This window comes from Muntiacus reevesi, chromosome 3 (assembly GCF_963930625.1).
Source record: "Muntiacus reevesi chromosome 3, mMunRee1.1, whole genome shotgun sequence".
In the NCBI taxonomy this organism is placed as follows: Eukaryota; Metazoa; Chordata; class Mammalia; order Artiodactyla; family Cervidae; genus Muntiacus; species Muntiacus reevesi.
In genome coordinates this window covers 99,580,311-99,607,307 of record NC_089251.1, presented here as the reverse complement: position 1 = coordinate 99,607,307, position 26,997 = coordinate 99,580,311, and the positions used below count along the sequence as shown (strand labels likewise).

The 26,997-nt window shown below is 49.3% G+C and overlaps 1 protein-coding gene across 2 annotated transcripts in view; it reads left to right on the top strand.

Moving 5' to 3' along the window:
- The window catches only part of MALL (mal, T cell differentiation protein like), a 30,695-nt gene extending 14,203 nt beyond the window's left edge, over positions 1-16,492 (top strand). Inside the window, exons 2-4 of one of the 2 annotated variants that reach the window (XM_065927465.1) lie at positions 8,141-8,308; positions 12,407-12,529; positions 14,951-16,492. In XM_065927465.1, the coding sequence (XP_065783537.1) occupies positions 8,141-8,308; positions 12,407-12,529; positions 14,951-15,013 (354 nt within the window). In that variant the 3' untranslated portion in view covers positions 15,014-16,492. The remainder of the gene's footprint in view (positions 1-8,140; positions 8,309-12,406; positions 12,530-14,950) is intronic. The other variant, XM_065927466.1, reaches the window with a different exon arrangement.
- Positions 16,493-26,997: the final 10,505 nt, after the last annotated feature.

Below are 26,997 nucleotides of genomic sequence, written 5' to 3'. Positions count from 1 at the left end.
TTTACTACTGAGCCACCAGGGATGCCCCATGGAAATAATTTTAAAAAGACAGCTCTCTTTGCAGTGTTACCTACTGTGGCATCGTCTATAACAGGGAAAAGCTAGAAACATCCACCCTCTTTGCCCTGGGGCCTCATCGAGTAAATGAAGTTTTATCAACGTGATGGATAGTAATGGCGGCATTGAACGTACAGGCGGGCCTCATTACTCACAGATTCTGCGTTTCCAAGCTCCCTTGCGCACCAAACTTTGTTTGTAACCCCACCATCCATACTTGAGGTGTTGTCACACAGATTCGAAGACATGTGTCACTCGAGGCAGAGCAGAAAAAAATTCGAGTCACAAATCTGAGACACGCACATTTCAACCTGAGGTCAGTGCCTGCCTTCCTAAATTCATGCTTAGTTGTTCTGTCATGTCCAACTCTTTTTGACCTCTTGGATTATAGCTTGCCAGGCTCCTCTGTCCATGGGATTTTGCAGGCAAGAATACTGGAGTGGGTTGTCATTTCCTCCTCCAGCAGATCTTCCAAGCCCAGGGATTGAATCCCTAGCTCCTATGTCTCCTGCATCACAGGTGGATTCTTTACCCACTGAACCAGTGGGGAAGCCCTTGCCTTAGTATTAACTAAGTATTAACTATGAGCCCTTGCTCTTACTATTAACAGGGTCCTTTCCCAAGTCTGTTTAGTGCCCCATCTTGGTAATTTTTGTGCTTGGCTTTTTGTTGGTGATTTTAGTTTTCAAAATAGCCCAAGTACACTGCTGAAGTTAGGTCTACTGTTCCTAAGTTTGGCAAGGCAGTGACTTGCCTTACATAGAAAGTAAGTGTTAGGTAAGCATATAGTTACAGAGCTGTTGGTGACAGCTCGATATTAATGGATTAACATTACATATTAACTATTTTGAATAATGTCTCTTTAAACAGAAAGAGACATAAAACAAAGCTATATGTTGATCAGCTGATGACGATATTTTGACCACAAGCTTATAGGAACATAGTCTGTATTTCCCAAGGAGCAATGATTCGCGATTCACACCGAAACAGGCCAGTGTTCAGGGCAACTTGACAGAACTATCTAGACCAACAAGAACTGACTATATTATTAAGCCATGTAGCAAAATAGAAAAATACCCAAAAAAATGAATACAAAATGTATGTTCCCCACAATTTGCAACCAGCATTAGGCCCCGAAAGGAACATAACATAATAAAGACTTCCTCTGCTGATAACATTAATCTTATTTTTACAAAGATTTAAAATCTTAGGACTGAAAAAATGATTAACAGATCTAGGAACTTCCCTGGTGGTCCAGTGGTTAAGGCTCACGCTTCCATTAAAACAGACATGAGTTTGATCCCTGGTCTAGGAATTAAGACTTCACATGCCGCACGGTCGGAAAATAAAACACAGATCTGATTCCTGTTGTACCATTTAAACCATTAAATCACCCTGGGGTTGAGGCATTCTGAGTGCGCGGTACCAAAGTCCCAAGGGATGCCTTTGCTGGCCTCGGTGACACCAACAGGGGGCGCTCTGTTTGAAGGGGCTGTGACTCTCTGGACATTTTGCAACAGAATTGCCAGACCGGCTCCTAACAACAGCTTCCACATGGGGCTCATCTTACTCCTCCCTTTAAAGGATGTGCATCAAACATACAGTGGTACATTCATGTTCACGGCAGCCCTACCCCCAGTAGCTGAAAGGTGGAAGCAGCCCGTGTGTCCATCAGAGGACGAATAAATAAAATACACATGAGGGGACTTCCCTGGTGGTCCAAAACAGGGGACGCAGGCTCCATCCACAATCGGGGAACTAAGACCCCACATACCGAAGCCTGCACTCCAGAGCCTGAATGCCGAAGCTAAGACCTGGCACAGACAAAAATGAGTAAATAAATAAATACTTTGCAAATAAAATAGATACGTGGTGTATTCATATGACAGAACACTGCTGTGCTCAGGCACTGGGTTGTGTTTGGCTTGTTGCTACGCTGTGGACTGTAGCACGCCAGACTCTTCTGTCCATGGAGTTTTCCAGGCAAAAATACTGGAGTGGGTTGCCAGTCCCTTCTGCAGGGGATCTTCCCGACCCATGGAATGAACCCAGCTCTCCCACATTGTAGGCAGATACTTTACAGTGTGAGCCCTGGGGGTTGAACCCCCAGGAAGCCTCTGAACTGTACATTTAAAAGCAATTAAAAAGGCACACTTTGTTCAGTGTATTTTATCACAATTTTGGGAAGGTAAACAACAGTTAAGGGACTTGGACTCATATAATGTGGGCTGTGGCTACTTGAATGTGAGGGACAATAGTTTTCTTCATCTTGAAACATCTCAGCATTGGAGGGGGCCCCGAAATGGTCCTGGTTCCAATTGTGGACAAGCCAGGCCTTGTCCTTCATTCAGCTCATTGTTTCCGGGCCATCAGAGGGAGCAGGAGCCCCCAGTTCACTTGGCCCACTCACCTCCTGGGCCTCCCTGCCTCGAGTCTGGCCTTTTCTTTTTTGCTTTTTGGGTGTTTATTTTTCTATTTGCCCTCGTTGGGTCTTATGTGGCAGCACACAGGTTCAGCAGCTGCAGTTCTCCAGAGGGCGCGGGTTCAGTATTTGCAGTGTGTGGGCTTCGTTGCTCTGCGGCGTGTGGGATCTTAGTTCCCTGGTCAGGGATTGAACCCTCGTCCCCTGCATTGCAGGGTGGATTCCTAACAACTGGACCGCCAGGGAAGTCCCACGAGTCTCGCCTTTTTCCTGCAGCTTGAGTTCACCTGAGTACCAGTGAAGGGGAGGAGGGGCCACCAACGCATTGTGAAGATTAAGCCCAGTGGTAAGGAAAGGAATGCAGTGTCAGTGGTGAGTGGACCAGCCAGGCTGAAATAACCCCCAGCTATGCAGAAAAACCTGCCACTGGTATCACCCAGAGTATCGTATGGCCAGCATCTCCTCCTGTTCTCAACCCCATGCCGGCCCCACCGGGACCACGCCTCCCAGCTGTGGCCCGGAGCCCAGGTGCAGCCCTGAACCTGGTGTCCTTCAGCTCCTCCTCCCCCTCACACAGGGTCATTGCTAGGGCAGCTCTGTCTTCACAGGCAATCCGAGTGAAGCTCACTGCCCTGGGGCAGTGCGCCCAGCCCCTGCACCTAGCCCCTCGGAGGCCCCCTGGCTCTCCTGCTTTGTCCTGTTAAGACAGATCCACTCTCCCCAAAGGAACGGCAGTTCTCTTCTTGTCACTCCCGTTCAAAATCTTTTCAGGAGTCCTTGTTGGAGTGTAGTTGCTTTCCAGCGCTGCCCTGGTTTCGGGCGCGCAGCGGAGTGTCCGGGTTATACACATGCAGGTACCCACTCTGTTCAGGCTGTTTCCCACATCGGTCCCTCCAGAGCGCTGAGTAGAGCTCCCTGTGCTACATGTGCCCGGCCACTCAGCCGTGTCCGACTCTTCGCGACCCTGTGGGCTGTAGCCCGCCAGGCTAGCTGTCCATATGTGGACATATATGGACGCATATGTCAACCCCAATCTACCAATTTATTTCTCCCTCTCCCCCTTCTCCCTTGGTAACCATAAGTTTCTTTTCTACATCTGAGATGCTGTTCTATTTTGTAAATAAATTTGTTTGTACCATTTTTTAAGAGACCACATATAAATGGTATCATATGATGTTCATGTTTCTCTTTCTGACTTACCTCATTCAGTATGCCAGTTGCTAGGTCCATTCATTTTGCTGCTAAATCTTTTGACTTTTGAAACGAGCCCTCATCATCCAGTCCAGGGTCCTTCTTTCTTTTTCAATGTGTATATTGGTGATTTGGATTCATTTAAAAGATCTTGTCTCTGAGCCAAGAAATTCTCCTCCCAGGAGGCCAGGGCATGACTGGTTCACTGGGTCTCATTCCAGAAATATTCAAACCAATGCACATATACACATACATACGCTTATACATTCTCTTCTTCTTCTATGTAAATCACAGCACTCTGGGCACGCTGCTCTCTGCCTTGTACAATTCTAGGGTTTGTTCTATTCTGATATACAGAGTTTTTCATTCTCTTTGAAGGCTGCTGAGTTTTCCGCTGTATGACATAATTGCTTTCACAACTCACCCCCCAACACTGGATGAAACATTTGGGATGCTTCTTTATCTATCTGTAACCAGCAAGCTTCAGTAAACAACCTTGTACATTCACCATTTTGTGCATGTGCGTTGTCTATAGGACAAATTCCCAAAGTGAAATTACTGGGTCAAAGAGTATATGCATTTAATATCTTGATCAACATCATCAAAATAGTAGACTGGCTGATGGCACTGTTATCTATCCTGGAAATGGTAACGGATTTCGACCTGGGGGCTGCAGGTGGCCTTGGAGGGACTGTGAGTCCCCACATTTGTAGATGAAGTCACGCATGTATGCAGGCACATTTTTGTAGGTGACCAAAGCTTTCATCACCTCCTTAGAAGGATCTGTGCCCCCTCAATGCTATCTCATCTCCTCACCGATTGGTGTCCCAGCTCTTCCAGAAGTGAACCTGCTATCCCTCAGGAACACTGGCCTTGGACTTTCCCTCTGCTGGGTCTTTCTCGGGGAAGAGTCCCTCCCATGACCTTATAGCTAATAACACGGCCAGCAATGGTTGCTCAACACTCACCCTGTGCATGAGAGACTCGTCTAATGCTCACAGGAACCAGAAGCGAGGAGTCCTCCCCACCTCCTCTGATCGGTGAGCCAGGACATGGGTGCAGAGATGAGTTAGACAGCCTGCCCCTTTAGCAGAGCAAGGGTCTGAACCCGGAAGCGTCAGCACTGCTTGTGCAAGAACTGGAGTGGAAAAGCCTGGGAGCCACAGGATGGGCCCTGGGGCTTCTCAGTCTTCACTGCTTCGTCTGGGAAATTTTTAACAATGCAGCCTCTCTCACCAACTCCATCGAAATCTCTGGGGCAACACCCAGACCTTGGGGCTCCCTCAAAGTCCCCGGATGGTCCCAGGAGTAGCAGGACTTAGGGTGTGGCTCTGAGGGTTAAGGCTCAGGAATTTATGTATTTTAGAAGCTCCTCACCCTTATGCCATGCTTTTGGCATAATTCTTTTCCTTTATTAAGCATTTTTCAAAATAATAATTATTGGCGGTGTAGTGGTGAACATGGCTGCCTTCCAAAATAATAAGCATCCTCCAAAAATGACCATAGTAGGACTTTTAAAAGCATCATTTTCAACTCATGGATTTCAGCTTGGTTGATACAGTCCAACCCACTGGTGGTGCAGTGGTAAAGAACCCGCCTGCCAATGCAAGAGACCTGGGTCCAATTCCTGGTTTAGGAAAATCCCCTGGAGAAGGAAATGGCAACCCACTCGAATATTCTTGCCTGGGGAATCCCATGGACAGAGGAGCCTGGTGCACTATAGTCCATGAGGTCGCAAAGAGTCTGACAAGGCTGAGTGACTAGGCGCAGTCTATAGTAGTTATTATATTTATCTGAAGATCAAATTGCCCCATCTTTATTCAGCAGCAACCTTCTGAATCCTTCTGACCTAACCCCAAGAGCCTTTGAAAACATTTTGCTGTCTGCTCTGATGATATGTCAACTTCCCCAGCCCCAACCTGGAATTGGCCATTGCTCCTGACTGCATCTGGGTGCTGTTATCCCAGTTCTCATCCTCTAGCTCTTTAACCAGCTCTCTAAATGTGAGGGGCCTATTCTTCATGTTTCAGAGAAGGAAATGAGTAATAAATAAACTTAACTGTTAAGCTCTACCGTACCTTAAGTGATCCCTTCCAGTTTCAGGTCAACCTTTAGAAAATGCACAGGTGAGTAATCTGTGTTTGTTCTTAAGAAACAGACTGCCAAAATCGTACTTGAAATACACTTGCTTGAATTATCTGCCTTTAATACAATCTTCTTCCAAGTTGAAGGCCAGCCCCCAACATCTAAAAATATCTCCAGCTCTTGAGATTTCCAAAAATGAGGGTTAAAAGGAGAGAATGATTTAGGTTGCCAAGCAAATTTGGAAAACTAAATATAAGGTTAGAAAAAAAAGTCAAGACAAATATTCAAAATTATTTTCCCTGTATTGAATCCAACCGAGGCTGCTTGAGACAGAAACAGGATAGCAAACTCCACTGGTTTTAAATTCACCTGGAGTTTGGCCGTGGCCTTGGTTCCCTTCTAATGTTCAGAAGATAGAGGGTGTGGAAATAAAAAGTAAATAACATTCCTTTGCGTAAAGCTGATTGTGCAAGCTTTACGCCAAGAAGAAGCGGGGCGATTTGAGTAGATTCTCCCAAATGCTCAGGGGCCCTGCACTTGGGGCATGATAGTGAGGAGGAGAGACCCACCGGGGCCCTGCTCTGTGACCCACGTGGCCTCGGGCCTCAGTCCCTCCTTCCATTTCCTTCTCCAGATGCTCCCTACGAGGGCGGCGTCTCACACACTGTGAGAGTGAAGTGCGGACACACGGAAGATGCACGTGTGGAAGTGTGTGCCCAGGGTGGCCTCTGATGGCAGGAGCTGGGGTGGGAGAAGCTCTGCCAGCGCTGAGGGGCCTGGTGGGACTGAGGCAGGGAAGCTGGCAGCAAGAGGCGGCAGGTATCAAGTGGCAGCTCTCTATAGAGAGCCCACGGGAGTTTGAATTCCTGTACCAACGAAATGAGGCCATCTGAACTGATGCATTTTATTTATATATTTTTTTTGTGCTGGGTCTTCACTGCTGTGTGCGGGCTTCTTCTAGTTTCAACAAGTGGGGGCTACACTTGTGGAGTGCGGGCTGTAAAGATGGGGCTGAGTAGTCGTGCACACACACATGTGGGTGGGACCTTCGGGGACCAGGGTGGAACCCATGTCCCCTAAATATCCACTGGACCACCAGTGGCGAATGCACCTCTGTGAATGCACTTTATAACCTTAAAGCCCCTAGTGAACGAGAGGTAGTGGTAGCGGGTTTGTCATCATGGTGGTTTAGTTGCCAAGTTGTGTCTGACTCTTTGCAACCCCATGGACTATAGTCCACTAGGCTTTTGTGTCCATGGAATTCTCCAAGCAAGAATACTGGAGTGGGTTTCCATTTCCTTCTCCAGGGGGGTCTTCCCACCCATGGATTGAACCTGGGTCTCCTGGGTCAAGTGGACTCTTTACCAACAGGGAAGCCCATGAGTTTATCATTGAGTCATTCCAAAGAATGCTCTTTGACACCCTCCCTACCTGCTTTTCTCCAGGCGCTGGGCTGGGCACCAGAGAATGGCGCAGACCATTCTCTGCCCTCAGAGGTCTCATGTGAGTGTAAAATTTTATAGGTTGCACAGTCACTAAGTCCTGAATGCCATTGCCGCTAACAACCAGCACTGTTTGGGTACTGGCAGTGGGCCAGCATCTTCAGGCGTTTCTCATGCCTTGGTGGGGCAGGTGCCCCCAAGCCATGCCTGGCACCTCCCTCAGCGTCAGCCACTGGTCACTGTAATCAACACACAAGAGCCCGGCTCAGGAGGACAGCAGCTCTTGCTCCTCTACTCTTCCTACTTGGAACGCGGCGGCCCTGCCTCACTCATGGGCAGTCCCGCGTCCAGCCTGGGACTTCCACAGTTCACCTGGAGATTGTTTGTTGAGGCCTGGGGCAATGTGCTGTCAGAGGCAGCCAGGCTTCCGGGGATGTTCCCAACCTGCAAGAGGTTAAGAAGCTCTGTCTCGTGGTACACTTGCTGGTCTCTTCTGGCTTCTCCTCCTATTTCCTTTCTCTTCAGAAGAGCCTGAGAACTCTCCATAAATTCAAAAGTGCTTTTACCTCCAGGACAATAGCAGTGGGAGCCCCATAAGGGATGGGGTGACTTATTTAAGTCTTAAAGTGAAAATGTTAGTCGCTCAGTTGAGTCCCATTCTTTTGCAACCCATGGACTGTAGCATGCCAGGCTCCTCTGTCCATGACATTTCCCAGTCAAGAGTACTGGAGTGGTAGCCATTCCACTCTCCAAGGGATCATCCTGATCCAGGGGTCCATCCCCGGCCTCCCAAACTGCAGGCAGATTCTTTACCATCTAAGCCACCAGGGGAGCCCCTGAAGAGTGCTTAACCAAAGCCAGAGGAGGACAGAGATGGGAAATGTGCACAACACATCACACTCAACACCAGCCAGTGAAGCCCCTTCTGTGTTTTCTCTTACAGATCTTTGGGGTCTGGGTCTGGATCCTGGTGGCAGCCACACAGGTAGCAAGCCCACTGCTACAAGGATGGGTGATGTACGTCTCGCTCACCTCTTTCCTCATCTCCCTGATGCTCCTGTTGTCTTACGTGTTTGGATTTTACAAAAGATATGAGTCCTGGAAAATTCTGGTAAGAATCAGGGAGAGAGACCCAAGGCCTGAGGCTCCTCCCAGACCATTGTCCTGGGCGCGGTGAGGACAAACACGGGCGGGAAGAGGAAGCCTCCTGGGTGGGAGGAGGAACCAGAGATGCTTCCTGGGCTGGGCCCCTGGGGAATCTCAACATTTTATCCGAATGTGTCTACTCTCAGATCATGATGCTGGGAAAGACTGGGGTCAGGAGGAGAGGGGGCAACAGAGGATGAGACAGCAGGATGGCATCATCGACTCAATGAGTCGTAGCCACGCGTTCCGGGAAACAAACTCATTCAGAAGGACGATGCAGATAGTGGAGGGCAGTTTATTACACCAGCGGGCCCGAGGCGGAGTCTCCTCTTAGCCAAGGACCCTGACCAATTTTTGTGAATACCTTATACACCCTAAGTGTACATGGTCAAACCCACCTCACCAAATTTCCTGAAACTAGTCTGGACAAGGTAAAAGAGAGGTACTATCAAAGTTGACCCATGATTCACGTGTCATAAGCCTAGATAGTTAAACAGTGGACATTTATCAATAGGCCTGTGGTGACACCCCATAAGCATAATGGGATTTATGCCCTTGTTCTGTTACAGAGATAATTAGCACACTCTTTTAAGTAACAGAGAGTCTAGGTACAAGTCCTGAGGCTCCTTCATCCGGGGGCCTGGTTTTCCATTGGTATGTCATTTCCATAGACACTGGGCATAGAGCTCAAAGTCCACAGTCCGGCCCAAGATGGAGTCCTGCTTTCAAGATGAAGCCTGTTATGTCTGTTTCCTCCTTCAAATGGACATGAGTTTGAGCAAACTCCAAGTGATAGTGAGGTACAGAGGAGCCTGGCATGCTGCAGTCCAAGGAGTCAGACATGACTTAGCAGCTGAACAACAACTATTAGATAGGGCTTCCTAGGCGGCACAGTAGTAAAAAATCCATCTGCCAATGCAGGACATGCAGGAAACATGGGTTTGATCCCTGGGTTGAGAAGATCCCCTGGAGGAAGAAATGGCAACCCACTCCAGGATGCCTGGCTGGGAAATCCCATGGACAGAGGAGCCTGGTGGAGTACAGTCCATGGGATCACAGAGTTGACACGACTTATCTACTAAACAACAACAACTATTAGATGGGAATAAAAACTTTCCTCTGCCGGAATCCATCCTGCTTTGCACTCCCCTCCACTGCCTCCCTTTATAGGGATATACGCACAGCCCAGCTCCTCCCATAGCAAGCACATCCTGACTTATCTTCCCTCTAATTTTAATTTATGGTAAAATCATTTGAGCAGTATTGAAAGAAATATAGTAGGAAAAGAATAACCCCGATCTCAAAGTCTTACCACAATCACCTATCACAATTCATTCTTCCCTATTCCTGGCAAATTTTATGCAAAATGTATAAATCTCACTGAACCAATCATTTTAGATGTAGAGTCTTTCATTTATTATTATGCATCCATTAAATATTTTTCATGTCATCACACCATCCTGATAACCATTGGAAATATTTCTCTATTGAACAATTCAAAACAGAAGTAGGGAGGATTGTATTGATATTATGGATCCTCATGTAACCATAACCCAGATTCCAGCATTTTCAAGACTTTTTCACATTTGCTTCACCTAGCTTTTTTTTATCCTAAAGAATCTTAAAGTAAATCCCAAACACCACGTCATTCCATTCTACACACTTTGCTTCAGAATGCCTCCAAAAAATACACAAGCTTTCCTACATTATCAAACTTACATAAAGTTAACGATAATTCCTTGTTATCATCAAAGACACAGGTCACAGTCCTGGAAAATTATAACTGTCCCCCATTATAACACAGTCACTTCCCCGGTGGCTCAAACGATAAAAACATCTGCCTACAATGCTGGAGACCTCGGGTTGATCCCTGGGTCGGGAAGGTTCCCTGGAGAAGGAAATGGCAACCCACTCCAGTACTCTTGCCTGGGGAAAATCCCATGGATGGAGGAGCCCGGTAGGCTATAGTCCATGGGGTTGCAAAGAGTCAGATACGACTGAGCGACTTCACTTTCTTTCCCATTATAGCTGAAATATGTTTTTGCAGCCGACCTGTTTGAATCGGGGTCCTCACCAGGCCCACTTGCACTTGGTAGTGATGCTTCTTGAGTACCTTTAATCTACTTTGCAATAGGACACCGGGATTCTTGGCCTCCAGAGGAGAAGAATTCAACCCGAGGCCAGTGACGAGGCTGATCGCTCAGAACTTTAGTGTAATAAAGCTTTACTAAAGTATAAAAGAGATAGAGCAAGCTTCTGACATAGACATCAGAAGGGGGCAGAAAGACTGCCCTCTGCCAGCCTTTAAGTGGTGTGTTACATATCTATCAGCAAGCTGTTAATTAGAGAAAGGAAAGGTCTCAAAACTCAGAGACTGGCGCCAGGCCCCTCACCCACAACATGCATTTTGAGATAACATTGGCACAGGCCATAAAATGACTGACATGAATCTTGAAGAAAGGCAGGTTTCCAAGCAAAAACAGTCTCATTACCATAGCTTAAGAGAACATTTGCATGAGTAAAACATACTGGTTTGTCATGTAGGTTATGAATCTTAGGCGGAACCAGCTTGAAGACAGAGTCTAGGGTAAATACATAGTTCATTAACACAGCTTAAGACAAATATTTCCATGAGAAAAACGCATTGGTTAGCTCAAGGTTTGAGAAAAGTTAAGTTCAGGTGGAGCCAGGTGTCTTCATGGTAGCAGAGAATTTTAGGAGAAACCTCTTTTTAAATTTGTATAGAGAAGGGGGGAAAAATCTAACACTTGTTTGTTTCCTCCTGCCGCTTAAGAGAGAGATAAAAACTGTCTGACACTTGCAGCCTATTTTCTCTGTTTGGAGACCCCTGGCCTTCCTTCCTTCCTTCCTACCTTCTCACTATCATGGTTTTCCTTGCCGGTGACTTGCTGAAAAAACTGGGTGGTCAGCTGTCCCACAGACCAGGGGTTCCCCCACCTCCAGGATCTAATGTCTGACGATCTGAGGTGGAGCTGATATAATAATAATAGAATTAAAGTGAACAGTAAGTGTAATGCACTTGAATTATCCTGAAACCAACCTCCCACCCACGGTCCATGAATAGAAATTGTCTTCCACAAAACCGGTCCCTGGTGCCGAAAAGGCTGGGGCCCACTGCTGTAGAAGGTCCCGCATTTTGGTTTGTTTGCGTCTTCCTGGTGTGACTTGACTTGCTCCTCTAACCCCTGAATTTTCTATAGGCCAGAAATTAGCACCTAAAGGCTAAACTGAAATGGGTTAAACCTTTCTGGCAAGGATGCTTCATAAAAGTCTTCAAGTCACATCACACATGGTGACTGGTAGTCCTCCTTTCACCGTGACAAGCTTACCCCCATCCCTCTTTTCTCTAATGTCCTCTTTCATCTTCTGATGAATATTCTTTAGGGGTTACAAAATGCCAATTTGCCTATTATGACATTCCTTCCAGAATGCTTTGGTATTCTTACGATGTTAAAGAACACCAGATTAGCCCGACTCTGCCATGTGTCAGCCTAGCCTCAGTTTTCTCATCTGTAAAGTGGGCATGTTAATAGTAGCTGCCTTATGAAACTGGCTGTGAAAATGAAACGACCCAAGTGTATATAGTCAGGAAAGCACCTAGCGAACAGCAGCCTTTGTAGCGCTAACAGCTGGGAGCAAAAGCTTGGTGTTAATGTGGCTTGGTTTCAAATCCTGGCTCAGCCTGTGGTCACTGACTTTAACCTTGGACTTCTATTTCCTCAAAATGGCAGTAACAATAAATAGAACTGACCTCATAGTTCACAAGGTTAAATGAGATACACGAGGAAAAGATTTAGCCTATAGTTTGACCAGGAAGAAGCACTCAATAAATCTTGGTTCATACTGGTATTGCTATTTATTAGTCCACCATTGCTCACAACACAGAAATTTCCCTAGAAACACTGAGAAAGAAAAAAGCAGGAGTTTCGGGAGCAGGCTTGTCTCTTCCGCCCCCTCTGCCCAGAGGCTGAGTCAGAGGGGTAGGTGGTACCCGCTTGCGTGCCCGTGTGACGGTGGCATGGCCTCTGCTCCATCTTTCCAGGACAGCCTATATCACGGGACCACGGGCATCCTGTACATGAGTGCCGCCGTGTTACAAGTGCACGCCACCATCATGTCAGAGACCCAGGACCTGAAAAACTACTATATAAACACCGCGGCCTCAGTGAGTGCTGGACGAGAGCGCGGCAGGCACCACCCGGAGGGAAAGCCAGGGGCTCAGCTCCGTCCCTGCGGAACAGACGGCCCTGCGTCCTCAGATCGAAGCAGCCTTGCGGGATGGGAGGGGTGTGCGTGTGCGTGTGTGAGAGCGTGCCCGCATGCAGATGGTCTGGCAGTCAGGTATGCCCAAGCTCACAGGGTGCCAAGCCCATGTTAAGAGTCGCCTGTCCTCCTCGTAGCTCTGACGGTAAAGAATCTGCCTTCAATGCAGGGAGACCGGGGTTCAATCCCTGGGTCGGGAAGATCCCCTGGAGAAGGGCATGTCTACCCACTCCAGTATTCTACCCTGGAGAATTCTAGGACAGAGGAGCCTGGCAGTCCATGGGATTGCAAAGAGTTGGACATGACCGAGTGACTAACGCTTCACTCACACCTACTACACTGCCCTCAGAATATGTTTTTCCAAAACATAAATTTTCCAAAATGCACATCTCTTACTGAAAATCCTTAGGACTTCCCTGGCAATCCAGTGAAGACTTCACCTTCCAAGGCAGGGGCTGTGGGTTCAGTCCCTGGTCGGGGAGCTAAGACCATGCCTCATGGCCCAAAAACCAGAACATAAACAATAGAAGCAATATTGTAACAAATTAACTAAAGATTTTTCAAAATGGTCCACATAAAAAATTAATTAAAAAAATGAAGAAAGAAAATCCTTCAGTGGCCCCCTTCGCTGCTGGGCTGGAGCTCAGCTCCTCATCACGGCTCAAGTTCTGCCGTCCTTCTATTTCAGTGACGGACATCCAAGGCAAGGTGGTCCAGAGAGAGTCGTGGGTCGAGCTCTCTGCCTGCCGCCAGGCAGTCTTTCCAGGCCCTGAGTGTGGCCGCGTCCCTCTCTTGGAGGGATGGCGCCCTCAGGTGGCAGGCGACCACATGGCAGGTGGTGGGTTCCTCCAGTGTGTGTGTGCACGCAAGTGCTCCTAACCCTCCTTATTCCTTCTCAGGAAGATCTAACGCCCAGGCTGGGTCCCAGCCCATCAGCTCCAGTCTCTGTGGCCAGAAAAGTCCTGTGTCAGTCGGGCTCCCCAGGGATCGGGCAGCAGTAGGAGGGGGTGTGATACGGGGTGCTGGCCCCCTTGTCAGAAAGACACCAGGCCAACGCGGTGAGCTTGCAGGATGCCTTTCCTGCCTGTCTGCCTCCTTGCCCCCCAGCCCAGCACCACTCTGCCTCCCACCACTCGGAGCGCTGCTCGTCCTGCTCAGGGGCCCCTGTCACACCGGCCTCCTTGCTGTCCCTGGATCCCCTCACTTCGGCCTCGGCTCCCAGCTCCCTCACCTCCTTCTGTTCTTTTCTCATGTCACCTCCTGGTGAGGCTGCCACTCAGCCCCACTCCTACTTCTCTCCTGGTTCATCTTGGGTCCTTTCTGCATGTGCCACTAAAATGCAAGTTCCATAAGGACAGGAATTTTTAAATTTTTGTTCACCATTAGATCCATGGTTGTGCTTGAAGCATGCATGCTCATGCTAAGTCGCTTCAGGCCTGTTCGACTCTTTGCGACCCCATGGACCCTACCCTGCCAGGCTCCTCTGTCCATGGGATTCTCCTGGCGAGAATACTGGAGTGGGCTCCTATGCCCTCCTCCAGGGGATCTTCCCAACCCAGAACTAAACTTGCGTCTTCTGATTCTCTTGCGTCTCCCGCATTGCAGGCAGATTCTCTACCACTAAGCCACCGAGGAAGCCCATAGCAGGAGCTTACAACCCATGTGTTGGACGAATGAATGAAACAGAGTGTGACTGGACAGGGTAGGGCAAAGGGGGGATGGAGTCCTCCGCTGGACCGAGAGATCATCAGACAGGGCAGCCGGGTATCTTCGGGAATGGACGTGGCCGCGGGGGAGGGAGGGGTCGGGGGAAGCACAGGCTTTGGGCTTGGGTAGCTGGACGAGATGAGGATCCTGGGATCAGCTGGGCTTGCGAGGGCATCTCAGGAGTTCAGTTTGTCCACAGGGAGCTTGCGGGGCCTCTGAGCTTCTGGAGACCTAAGAGGTGGGTGCGTAGAGTCGAGTTCTGGACCTGTGAGCGAAACTGTCATTTGAACAGACTGTGGCTGAAGGTGGAGGAGGGGGAGAGTGCCCAGAACGAGGCGAGGGCACCCAGGGCAGGCATGGGGACGGACCCACTTTATGGCAGGTAGAGGAGCCCAGGTCTGCAGGTGACACGGTGGGACAAGGGGGTGGAGTGCTTCACAGAGGCTGGAGGGGCTGCCCCGTGGTTGCTGCTCTCAGGCCAGATGGGGCTTAGGCAGGCAGCGGATGAAGCAGGGTCAAAACAAGGGCCATCCAGGCTGCCGTGGGCCTCTGTGGGGCTGGGAGGGGGTAGTGATTGCCAGCATCTCTAAGGCAGTAACTCCCTGGCTCTTTCCAGTTCTTTGCCTTCGTCACCACCCTGCTCTACATCCTGCATGCCTTCAGCATCTATTACCACTGAAGAAGCAGGGACCAGGGGACGTGGAAGATGCTTTTTCAAAACCAGGAGTGTCAGCTTCCAAAAGTGGTTTTCAACCTTTGCCATCTGGATGATAAACAGCTCACCAACGATGACATCATGGGATCCACAGACCATCTTTTCAAACTGAGCGATGAAATCACATGCTGGCAGATCTGTTTGGACATTTTAATTCATGGTGATGAATATGAAAAGGCTGGTGGGGGGGAGGACTTTGTTGTTGTTTCATTTTGTTTTGTTCCGCCCAAGGAAAGTAATTGTCTCTTGGGATTTTCTGACAGTGACCCTCGCTCTTCTAGAAAACTAACATCTTATGCGGAAAATTCCAGGTCTACCATCATTGTGCCTGTTTGGGGATCTGCCTCGGCAATGAGCTTCCCCACAGCTAACTGATGAGAACCTTCATTATTTTCTTAAAATCAAAATGGTGCTGTCAAAGCCTTCAGTTCTGAAGAACCACAGACCTTGCTCCTGCCCCGGGATCCTGCCTCTTTGTTGCCGCGGTGGTACAAACCAGCTACCCCCTCCCACACTGCCTGACTCCAATTCATGTCCACTTCCTCTTTCCTCTACAGTTTTAGGAGCCAAGGGAAATCTGAGGGTAGATTTGTGGGGAAAATAAGGGCCTGACTACAAAATTGTTATATACCAAGACCTGGGAGGGGAGGAGGGGTCGGATACGGAAGGCTGTAACCCATTTTTCTGATTCTCCGTAAGTCAGGCTGCTCAGAGAACTTCAGGGCTGCAGGACGCCTGGGTCAGGCCTCTAGACTCCCCTCCCTGTCCCTCAGAAAAGACCATCAAGGAAGCAAGAAGGGCATTATGTGCCAGGATTCTCCTCTGGGCTCCGGTCATACGGAGGATATCAAGGAGGCTGGAAAGGACCCCATCCCAGGGTCCCTGCTCTTTCGCGAGCCTCCTCCCCACAGTGGTCCAGCTGGGTGGGGCCTGGACCGTCCAGCCAGCTTTCTGCAGTTAAGGGCTTTCAGGGGCCTGGGGCACGGGCATTCTCCGAGAAAAGGCACAGAGAAATGTAAAATCACAGTGCTGGATACCCAACTAAATCGTTTTCAAAGGCAGGCTGTGCCGTCTGGTGTTTCCGGCCCAGTGCTGGGGTCCAGGCGTTTGTCTGGCTCAGACTCTGAGGAGAGCCAGGGCTCAGCTCCCCAACTGCATGGACCTGCTGCCAGTCTGAAATGCAATAAGTTATTATGTGGGAGTGATTTGTCTGAGCCAGTTCGAGGGCTTACAGTTTGGGATTGACTTTTTTCTGCTTCTGGGGGAGAGAGGGTCAGGAAGGCGAGGAGATCACCAGAGAGAAAATTGGCTTCATGCCTTGACAGCTCACCTTCTAATCACCCCGTAGCTTGAAAAGCCACTGTTCATCTGTGACTTTCCAGCTTGCCATCTGTCTGGGATATTCAGTATTTCCTGAGCAGTCACATCCAAATAAAAGTGGTTTCTACAGTGAAACACCTGGAGCTCATCTCTTTTGTGGCCTCACCACTGGGGCTGGCCACCATGGCCAAGTCCCAACAGCTGTTATACCAAGACCCCACAACCCCAACCCGTGGAGGGGTCCCAGGCCCAGCCCACCCAGCCTTGCTTCACGGGCAGCTGCCCGGAGACGCCACATCTGGCTCCAGCGCTTGGGTTTGTGGCATAATTTCCACTTCAGTAAGAATGGCTTCCCTGGTGGGGGCTCAGGGGTAAAGAACCCGTCTGCCAATGCAGGAGACTCAGGTTCAATCCCTGGGTGGGGAAGATCCCCTGGAGGAGGGCATGGCAACCCACTCCAGTATTCTTGCCTGGGAAATCCCATGGACAGAGGACCCTGGCGGGCTAGAGTCCATGGGGTGGCAAAGAGTCAGACACGAGTGAGCACACACGCACAGGTGGGTTAAGGTGTAACTATGCGGAAGTGGGGTGACATATGCAAGGCTTAGATACGGCAAGAGGTGTTATGTCACGGTGCCGATAGTTAAGAGGAGTTACACCAAGATGCACTTGTGTTCAGGCGTGCTTATGGCAAGTTACTATAAGGTGTAGGTCAGCTCTGGGGCGCCTGTAGACGCAGTAGCAGCAGCAGGATGGAACCTGTGATCCCTGTAAGCGGGATCATTAAAGACTTGTGTCATCCAACTTGGCAGGAACACACCAGGGCCCCCTTGAGTTAAGGTCCTTTTCTTCAGCAACCATAGGAAATGACTCCACCACCATTAAGGTTGTGAAATTATTTCACTTTTCAGTGTTAAGACGCCTTTTGCCGTGGTGGTGGTTTAGTCACTCAGTCGTGTCCCGCTCTTGCAGCCTCATGGACTGTAGCCCACCAGGCTCCTCTGTCCACAGGATCACCCAGGCAAGAGCACTGGAGTGGGCTGCCGTTCCCTTTTCCAGGGGATCTTCCCGACCCACAATCGAACCTGGGTCTCCTGCGCTGCAGGCAGATTGTTTACCAACTGAGCCACCAGGGAAGCCCTTTGAGAGAAAATAATTAAGGAGCCAGCTCGAGGCGGGAAACTGAGAGGTCGGTGCAGTTGCCCAGGCTCTCCACTGGGTGGTGGCGCGCGGGCTCCACTCCGATGGGAAACAGAGGGCCTTCGGGTGGTGCGAGGTGGTCAGGGCGGAGGCGCCAGAAATTCCCGATGGCGTCCTTGGGGGTTGTGCCAGAGAAGGCTGCCCCTGCCGCAGGGGGAGAAGGGATGTTCTCTGCCCTTGGAGCTTTACCCGCTGTCTCACTCGTGGAGAAAGAGGCCCGGGGCCCTGACTTGGCACGGTTTGCCTGTTGGGTTGAGGCTGAAGGTGAGGGGCGGGTGTCACACGGAGGACCTCTGGGTCCATCCACCAGCGCTGTGGCCGGGTGATGGCTGGGCCCGAGCCGGGGGAAAGGCCTGCTCCACCTGAAGGGGAGTGGGGCGAGGGGAGGGACTTCTGTCTGATATCCTTTCAGCCATCACTACCCACTTGTACCCTCTGTGCCTGGCCGTGTTCGCCGGGACACGCAGAGCCCCGGGCCCTGGAGTGATGCGCCTGTGCTGGGGAGGGGCACGCGCTGGGCCGACCTGACCCAAGGCTGCTCCCAGGGACCCCTGGGGTGGGGGGGAGTGCAGAGCGTGGGGGGTCCCAGGCTGAGGCACAGTGTTAACACCCAACCTTTCTTTTCATCAGCTTCTGCCTATCAGGTATATGCCCAGGTTTCCAGAAGCTTTCAGGGGCACCCCTGACCCTGCCCACCCAGCTCCCCAGCTCCCTCCAGCACCCCAAACCTTTACGTAGGGGTTTTGGGCCCCAGTGAGTTTGATCCTTGGGTCGGGAAGATCCCCTGAAGAAGGAAATAGTAACCCGCTCCAGTATTCTTGCCTGGAAAATTCCATGGACAGAGGAGCCTGGTGGGCTACAGTCCATGGGGTTGCAAAGGAGTCGGACACGACTCAGTGACTAACACACACACACCTGCTATGTAGCCCCACCTTTGTTGAAATTCTACAGCTGGATCTGAAGAGGGGCCCCCAGAGTGCATAACACCCAACAACCCTGGGTGTCTGCCTGCTCCCTGGGCCTTGGCCTGCTTCTCTGTGGCAAAGATGCCCTGGAAGACCCTCTGGGGTCACTGCTTCCTCCCAGAGAGACAGGGAAGGCAGAGGAGAAAATCGAGGAGGGAGACCCCAGGCCACTTTTGTGCAGTGGGAGGGCAGATCACGAAGCCCAAGTCAAACCCCGGGGTCCCGTCCGAGCCAGGCTCCTCTGGTGCAGACGCAGCAGACACTGGTGGAAGCGGCAGAGCCTCGGGCCAGGGCGCCTGCCTTCTGCGGGGCAGCCTCCGTGTTTGCCATCAGCGCCTGTCACAGGTTTGGTTCTGTCGCCTGGGTGTCTGCTGAGCGTCTGCTCTGTGCCTGGGCAGGGCTCTGCGTTCAAGGACTGGGAGAGGGGTGTGTTGGGGGGAGAGGCTCGTGTCTTAGGGCCATGGGGCACTGACCCAGACTGGAAGAAGCAGGGAGGGATTTACAAAGGCCTCCCAGGAAATGGGGCTCCAGAAAGTTATCAGAACCATCAGTCACCTGCCCTTCCCCTGCCTGGAGTCACAGGCTGCGGGTCTAAAGGGGAGATGCAGCCTTGGGCGGGGAGGGCAGTCGGGATAGGCAACAGTGTAAGGAAGGGCTCTGAGTCCACCAGCGGCCATGGTTCAGGAGCCAACAGCAGCCGGGCCGGGGGTGGCTGCGATAGCACCCGGGCTTGCAGATGTTAGCTGTGACCTTGATTCTCCTGCTGAGATGAGGAGCTGGGGGCAGAGCTGGGGGCTAAGCACAGAGTGCAGATCCCTGTGCCCACACTGACCACCCTCTAGGGAGGCGACCAGAGCATCTTTGGAGACGAATCTTCTTTAAGAATCTATGTCCTTGAGAATGGAGCTTCCCTGGTGGCTTGGTGGTAAAGAAGCTGCCTGCAACGCAGGGGACTCAGGTTCGATCCCTGGGTCAGGAAGATCCCCTGGAGGAGGGCATGACTACCCACTCCAGTGTTCTTGCCTGGGAAATCCCATGGACAGAGGGGCCTGGTGGGCTGCAGTCCATGGGGTCGCAGAGTCAGGCATGACTGAGCAACTAAACAACATTCTTGGCAATTCCCTGGAAGTCCAGTGGTTAGGACGTCACACCTTCACTGCCAAGGGCCTGCGGTCTGTCTTGGGCAGGGAACTAAGATCCCACAAGCTGCAAGGTGTGACCAAAAAAAAATAATAATAATCTGTATCTTTGAATTTTCCAAAAGCAAAACACTACTACTACCTTGGATTCCCCATCATGGTACAACTACAAGGAGGATCACACTCTTCATACTGGTAATAAATTGGTTGTTTATGTCAGTAATTAAGAATAATGGCCAACACTCTCACAGAAGCTGGTGGACCCAAGCCCTCACATGGATGCCTTCCCCTTGGCCATGGGGGTGTCGGGTCGTGAGGAGACCCGACAGGTAATAAGCACCGCCCTCACTGTAGGTGGGTGGGAAGTCCTGTCTTCTGCCCGGGGCTTCCAGGCAGGGGTGAGAGTTACGCCAGGGCCACACCACCAAGGCCCCCAGATGCACCCCCACACTGGAGCTCCTAGGCGGCTTCAGCTCAGAAGGGGGTTGGGGGTTGCTCCGAATATGGCCCTCTCCCAAGTCCACTTGGAGCCCGAGTCTCCAAGGAGGCTGGGAGGCCTTGGTGCTGTTCCGTCACACAGTAGTATCTGACTCTTTGTGACCCATGGACCGTGGCACGCCAGGCATCCCTGTCCTTCACCATCTCCTGGAGTTTGTGCAAATTCATGTCCATTGAGTCAGTGATGCCATCCAACCATCTCATTCTCTGTCATCCCCTTCTCCTCCTGCCCTCCATCTTCCCCAGCATCAGGGCCTTTTCTAATGAGTCAGCTCTTTGCATCAGGCTCTGGTTGGAGGTCACTGGAGATGTGAAGGAGCAGAGTGAGAAGAGTTTGAATATCAAGAAGGTCAAAGCACTGAGTCAGGGCCATCTGTGTTCCCACTAACCCAGGACACTGTCTTGGATGCTCTTAGACAATTTTGGGGCACCTGCTGCATCCAGTCTGGGCACTGGATGCCGAGATGAATAAGAAATGGTCTCTGCTATTGAGGAACTCACAGACTCTGAGAAACCAGGAAAAGATGCTGAGCAAGGAGCTGAGGGCTTGCTCTGAGGAGGGCACCAGGGTGGAAACTTCCCCTGACCAGCATGCCCTGGACCACAGTGAGCTCTGTGACCATTCCAGCCATTTGACCATCGGCCGAGTTTGTCTTTAGCTGGTATCTCTGCTTGCTGGGGATCTTGGAGTTTCTTAGAAGACCACTAATTTCATGGAAGGTAATTTTGTTCTTTTTTTCAGAGGTGATCCACTGGAACTGTAGCTGAATATGATTTCATTTTTATGCTTCTGTAAAATTTTTTCATCTAAAAGAATGTGCCAAGAAGGAAAAAGTCCACTTTAGTTTTGGAAATCACAGCCTGCATAGCTCACACGTACCCACACGTACACACACACACACCTGCACGTATACATGTGTGTGCATGCGTGCTCAGTCACTCAGCTGTGTCTGGTTCTTTGAGACCCCATGGACTATAGCCCGCCGGGCTCCTCTGTCCATGGAATGTTCCAGGTAGGAATACTGCAGTGAGTTGCCATTTCCTCCTGCAGGGAACCTTCTTGACCCAGGGATCAACCCCACACCTCTTGTGTCTCCTACATTGGCAGGCAGATTCTTTACCACTGTGCCATCTGGGAAGCCCACAAACTTGCACACAAATACACAGCTGCACACACACCCACACACACACACACACACACACACACGAGCGCGCACACACCCTCAGCATGGGGTGCTGCCCACAGAGAGATCCCTGAGCCTGAACTTGCACTTGTGGACATCAACTGCCTTTCTTCCTCTGTTTGGCCCTCGAGCAAAGAACAGCTGTCACCCAGGGCTGTGCTGTGGGGACCGGCTGGAACCTGCAGGGGACGCCTGCAGAGGTTGAGGGAAAGCCCGTCCACCTGCAGCGGCCTGTCTTTGAGAGGGAGGGCCCAGGTGGGCCAGGCAAGGGGCAGCGGGCAACCTGGGAGAACGTCGAAAAGGACAGCGCGGCCCCCGGCTCAGCCCTGCTCCACACGGTCTTGTTCCCCGACACGGGCAGTGGCCCCGCCAAGTCAGTCGCCCATCTCGCTGGAATGGAGGTTGGACCTTGCTCAGGACGCCGAGGGCTCCTGGGTGGGGTGCGTGCGTGCTAAGTCACTCAGTCATGTCCGACGCTTTACAGCCCACCAGCTCCTCTGTCCATGGGGTTCTCCAGGCAAGAATGTTAGAGTGGGCTACCATGCCCTCCCCCAGGGAACCTTCCTGACCGAGGGATCCAGCTCACGCCTCTCATGGCTCCTGCGTTGGCAGGCGTGCTCTCTATCACTAGGGTCCCCTGGGGAGCCCCATGGGTGGTAGGAAAACCATGTGACTCTGATTGGGACTTGAACCCACTGTCTTTTAACTGAGATCACATGTGGTCTCGGGACTTAATGAAGCTCAGTTTCTTGATGTCTCATCGCAGAAAGAATTCAGTGAGAGACAAAGTGATAGGTAAGAAGTGGATTTATTTATAGAGAAACACAGTCCACAGACAAAGTGTGGGCCATCTCCGAAGGTGGGGTGATCAGTTTTATGGGCTGGGTAATTTCATAGGCTAATGAGTGGGAGGGTTATTCCAACTACTTCAGGAAGGGGTGGGGATTTCCAGGCAGCGGGCCACTGCCCACTTTGTGGCCTCTGATGGCTGGCTTCAGAACTGTGTTGGCACCTGAGGGTGTGTGATTAAGATGGTAACGTGTCACAGTGAGCGCATGCTGAAGCTCAGGGTTCACTGCAGTCACGTCTTCCGCCGTCTTGGACCTTGTTTGTGCCACACCCTGTGGCTCTGTCACTCTTTAAAGGTGTGCCCTGCCTGCTTCCCTCCTGGATGAGTGGGAGGGGGGACACAGCCAGCCCACAGCCCATGACCAGTGGGGCCACGGGGTCAGGCCTGGGTCTGACCAGCATAGCCACCCCCCACCAGGGGGGTACAGTTGAGGGGAAGATCGAGAGAGGCAGGACTCCCCCCACCGTCCACACCCCTGCCACCTGATCTCAGACGGCTTGTGTGAGAAACGCTAGCGGCCCTCCCATACATTCCAGAAAGGCAAGAGAGAGCAGGGTGTTGTAGGTTATGTTGTCTATTTGAGATGTTCCTTGTTTCTTGAGTTCAGCCTGTATCACTATAAACTTCCCTCTGTGAATTGCTTTTGCTGAGTTCCATAGGTTTTAGATTTTTTAAATGTTGTGTGTCCATTTTCAATTATTTCAGGGTGTTTCTTGATTTCCTCTTTGGTTTCTTCATTAACCCACTGGGTTTTTTAGTAGCACGTTGTTTAGTCCCCACATGTTGATGTAGAATCTAAAAAATAAAACAAACGCAGGAACTCCCCTGGAGGTCTAGTGGTAGGACTTCACTTTCCAATGCAGGAAGTGCAGGTGAGCTAAAATCCCCACATGCCTCAGGGCCAAAAATCCCAAACATAAAACAAAAGCAATATGGTAACACATGCAATAAAGACTTTAAAAATGGTCCACATTTTTAAAAAGAAAAAAAAAAAAAAAGGATGTATCTAGCAAAACAGAAACAGACTCACAGAAATAGATTACAAACTAGTGGTTACCAGCGGGAGAGGGGAGTGAGGAGGGACAAACTAGTATGGGATTCAGTTCAGTTCAGTCGCTCAGTCATGTCCAACCCTTTGTGACCCCATGGACTGCAGAAAGCCAGCCTTCCCTGTCCATTACCAACTCCCTAATGTTGCTCAAACTCACGTCCATCGAGTCAGTCATGCCATCCAACTGTCTCATCCTCTGCCATCCCCTTCCACTACTGTGGTCAAAAATCCTTTAGAAGAAATGGAGTAGCCCTCGTAGTCAACAAAAGAGTCCGAAATGCAGTACTTGGATGCAATCTCAAAAACAACAGAATGATCTCTGTTCGTTTCCAAGGCAAACCATTCAATAGCACAGTAATCCAAGTCTATGCCCCAGCCACTAATGCCGAAGAAGCTGAAGTTGAACAGTTCTATGAAAACCTACAAGACCTTCTAGAACTAACACCCAAAAAAGATGTCCTTTTTATTAGAGGGGGCTAGAATAAGTCAAGAGATACCTGGAGTAACAGGCAAATTTGGTCTTGGAGTACAAAATGAAGCAGGGCAAAGGTTAACAGTTTTGCCAAGAGAACGCACTGGTCATAGCAAACACCCTCTTCCAACAACACAAGAGAAAACTCTACACATGGACATCACCAGATGGTCGATACTGAAATCAGATTGATTATATTCTTTGCAGTCGAAGATGGAGAAGCTCTATATAGTCAGCAAAAACAAGACCAGGAGCCGACTGTGGAAGTTCACAGTTCATGTCCTGTTGAAGCCTGGCTTGGAGAATTTTGCACATTACTTTGCAAGCATGTGAGATGAATGCACTTGCGCGGTAGTTTGAGCATTCTTTGGCATTGCCCTTCTTTGGGATTGGAATGAAAAGTGATCTTTTCCAGTCCTGTGGCCACTGCTGAGTTTTCCAAATTTGCTGACATATTGAGTGCAGCACTTTCACAGCATCATCTTTTAGGATTTGAAATATCTCAACTGGAATTCCATCACCTCCACTCACTTTGTTTGTAATGATGCTTCCTAAGGCCCACTTGACTTCGCATTCCAGGATGTCTGGCTCTAGATGAGTGATCACACCATCATGGTTTTCCAGGTCATTAAGATCTTTTTTGTACAGTTCTTCTGTGTATATTATGTTATATAATATACATTTCTTACAATAACTTTTAATGAAGTAAAATCTATAAAATGCTGAATCACTGTGCTATACGCCTGAAGGTAATATAATATTGTAAATCAACTATACTTCAATTAAAGAAAAGAAAGAAAGGGAAAAGAAGCAAGGGAGGGGCAACCTTGTCTGTAAAGTGCCGAACTTCCACACAGAGCTGCTGGATCCCTTCCAGCCTGAAATGCAGTCATGAGTCCCAAGGCAGATGGAGTCATCTGTCCAAAATCGACACACTTTCTGTTTTTGGCGCGAATCAGTTCAGAGTATTCTGCAGCTCTGGGTCTGAGCTAAACACTTGGGTGATTGAAACCAGCCAGCCTCACAGGCATCTCTTACTGGTGCAGTGTAAACAGAACCTTTGCCTTTCCTGTCACACCGAGAAGTGAAATACCACCTTATAAATAAATTCACATTAAAGAAAGCTGAGCGCTGAACAATTGATGCTTTTGAACTGTGGTGCTAGAGAAGACTTGAGAGTCCCTTGGACTGTAAGGAGATCCAACCAGTCCATCTTAAAGGAGATCAGTCCTGGGTGTTCATTGGAAGGACTGATGCTGATGCTGAAGTTCCAATACTTTGGCCACCTGATGCAAAGAACTGACTCATTAGAGAAGACCCTGAAGCTGGGAAAGATTGGAAGCAGGAGGGTGGAAGTAGGAGGGTGAAAGCAGGAGGAGAAGGGGACAACAGAGGATAAAATGGCTGGATGGCATCACTGACTTGATGGACATGAGTTTGAGCAAGCTTCGGGAGTTGGTGATGGACAGGGAAGCCTGGCATGCTGCAGTCCAGGGGTGGAAAAGAGTCGGACACGCCTGGGGACTGATCTGACTGGCTGAAAGTGTAAATGACAGACAGGGGTCATTCCTTCCTTAGCAAAGGTTTATTGACAGCCAGGTGAGAAGCAAGGTAACATGGAGTTGACAGACAGGCACACAGCAGAACTGCCTTACATTTTACTTCTCAATCTTTTTTTAAAGACTTTTTGATGTGGACCAATTGTAAAGTCTCTGTTGAATTTGTTACAATATTGTTCCTGTCTTATGCTTTGGTTTTTTGGCCCAGAGGTATGTCGGACCTTAGCTCCCCGACTAGAGATCAAAACCACATTCCCCGCATTGGAAGGCGAGGTCTTAAATGCTGGACCACCAGGGAAGTCCCACTTTCCAATCTTTTCTACATCATGGAACACAGAAAATAATACCACCTTTTGCACATTGGGATAAGCTGAATAACTATATAGGGCTTAGTGGAAAAAATTCATTACGTTATCTTTATAAACAATTATGATAAAGATAAATTTAAAAGTTTGGAGGAGATATTAAGTGTAGAATTGGTATGAAACATCAAAATACATTTTCCAAAAAAAACTTGCTCTTGCATTTATGCACATGCTTTGCGGGGTAAGCTTGTTTGTTTGAACTGGCTACAATCAGCTCCTGATCTAGGCCGTTAATTGATTCCTCAGTTGAGTGAGTGCATTTGCCCCCAAGGTCTGCAGGTAACTGGGGCAGGAACTGTTCTTCCAGCAGGCACCCAGATACTCAGGTCAGAAGGCCTAGGCATGAATTCAGAAATGGTTCAGTATTAAGGTCTGGGTATCAGGAAGGAATCTCATGTCAGTAATTTTTTTTGCAAGTGGAGACTGACACTTTGGTGTGTAGTTGCTTTAAATTTGCGGTTTAGGCTGAACTCTAAGTTTATAAACAGTGCTGGAACATTTAAGAGAATGTAAGTTTCGTCATATTCCAAATTCATTCAAAATGACTTTGTTATCAAACCACTGAAATACTTAAGGAAAACATATCTGTTAAACTTATAAACGCAGTTTTCAATGCCAGAAAATGTTTCCTTAACTAAGTTTGCAATTGAAAACACATGCTAATCAAAAGCTCATTAAAAGTGATTGCTGGCTGTACCCTAGCAATGTACAATCCAAAATAAAATAAGAAAACAATTCCATGTAAAATAGTATCAAAAAGGAAAAAAAAACTTAACATTAAATTTAATTTAAAAATTGCAAGATTTGTACACGCTGGAAACTACATAACATCGTTGAAAGAAATTTTAAGAGATCTGAAAAAAAAAAGACCTTCCATGTTTATAGATCAGAAGACTTAGTATTGTTAAGATATAGTATTCCTGCAATTAACCAACAGACTCAGTGTAATCGTTACCAAAAAGCCCAGTGGCAGAAACTGGGATTTGTAGAAACTGACAAACTGACCCCAGAATTCATACAAAAATGTAAAGGACCCAGAATAAGCAAAACAACTTTGAAGAAGAAAAACCAAAGCTGGAAGATATGCGTTTCCCAATTTTAAAACTAAATGCAAAGTATAATAATCAGTACGATGTGGTACTGGCAAAAGGTTAGACAAGCAGATCAAAATAACAGGATGGAAAATCCAGAATTAAACCCTTACATTTATGGCCCATTATTTTTTGACACGAGTGCCAAGATAATGCAATGGAGAAAGAATCGTCTTCAACAAACAGTGCTGACAACTGGATCAGTCAGTTCAGTTCAGTCACTCAGTCGTGTCCGACTCTTTGCGACCCCATGA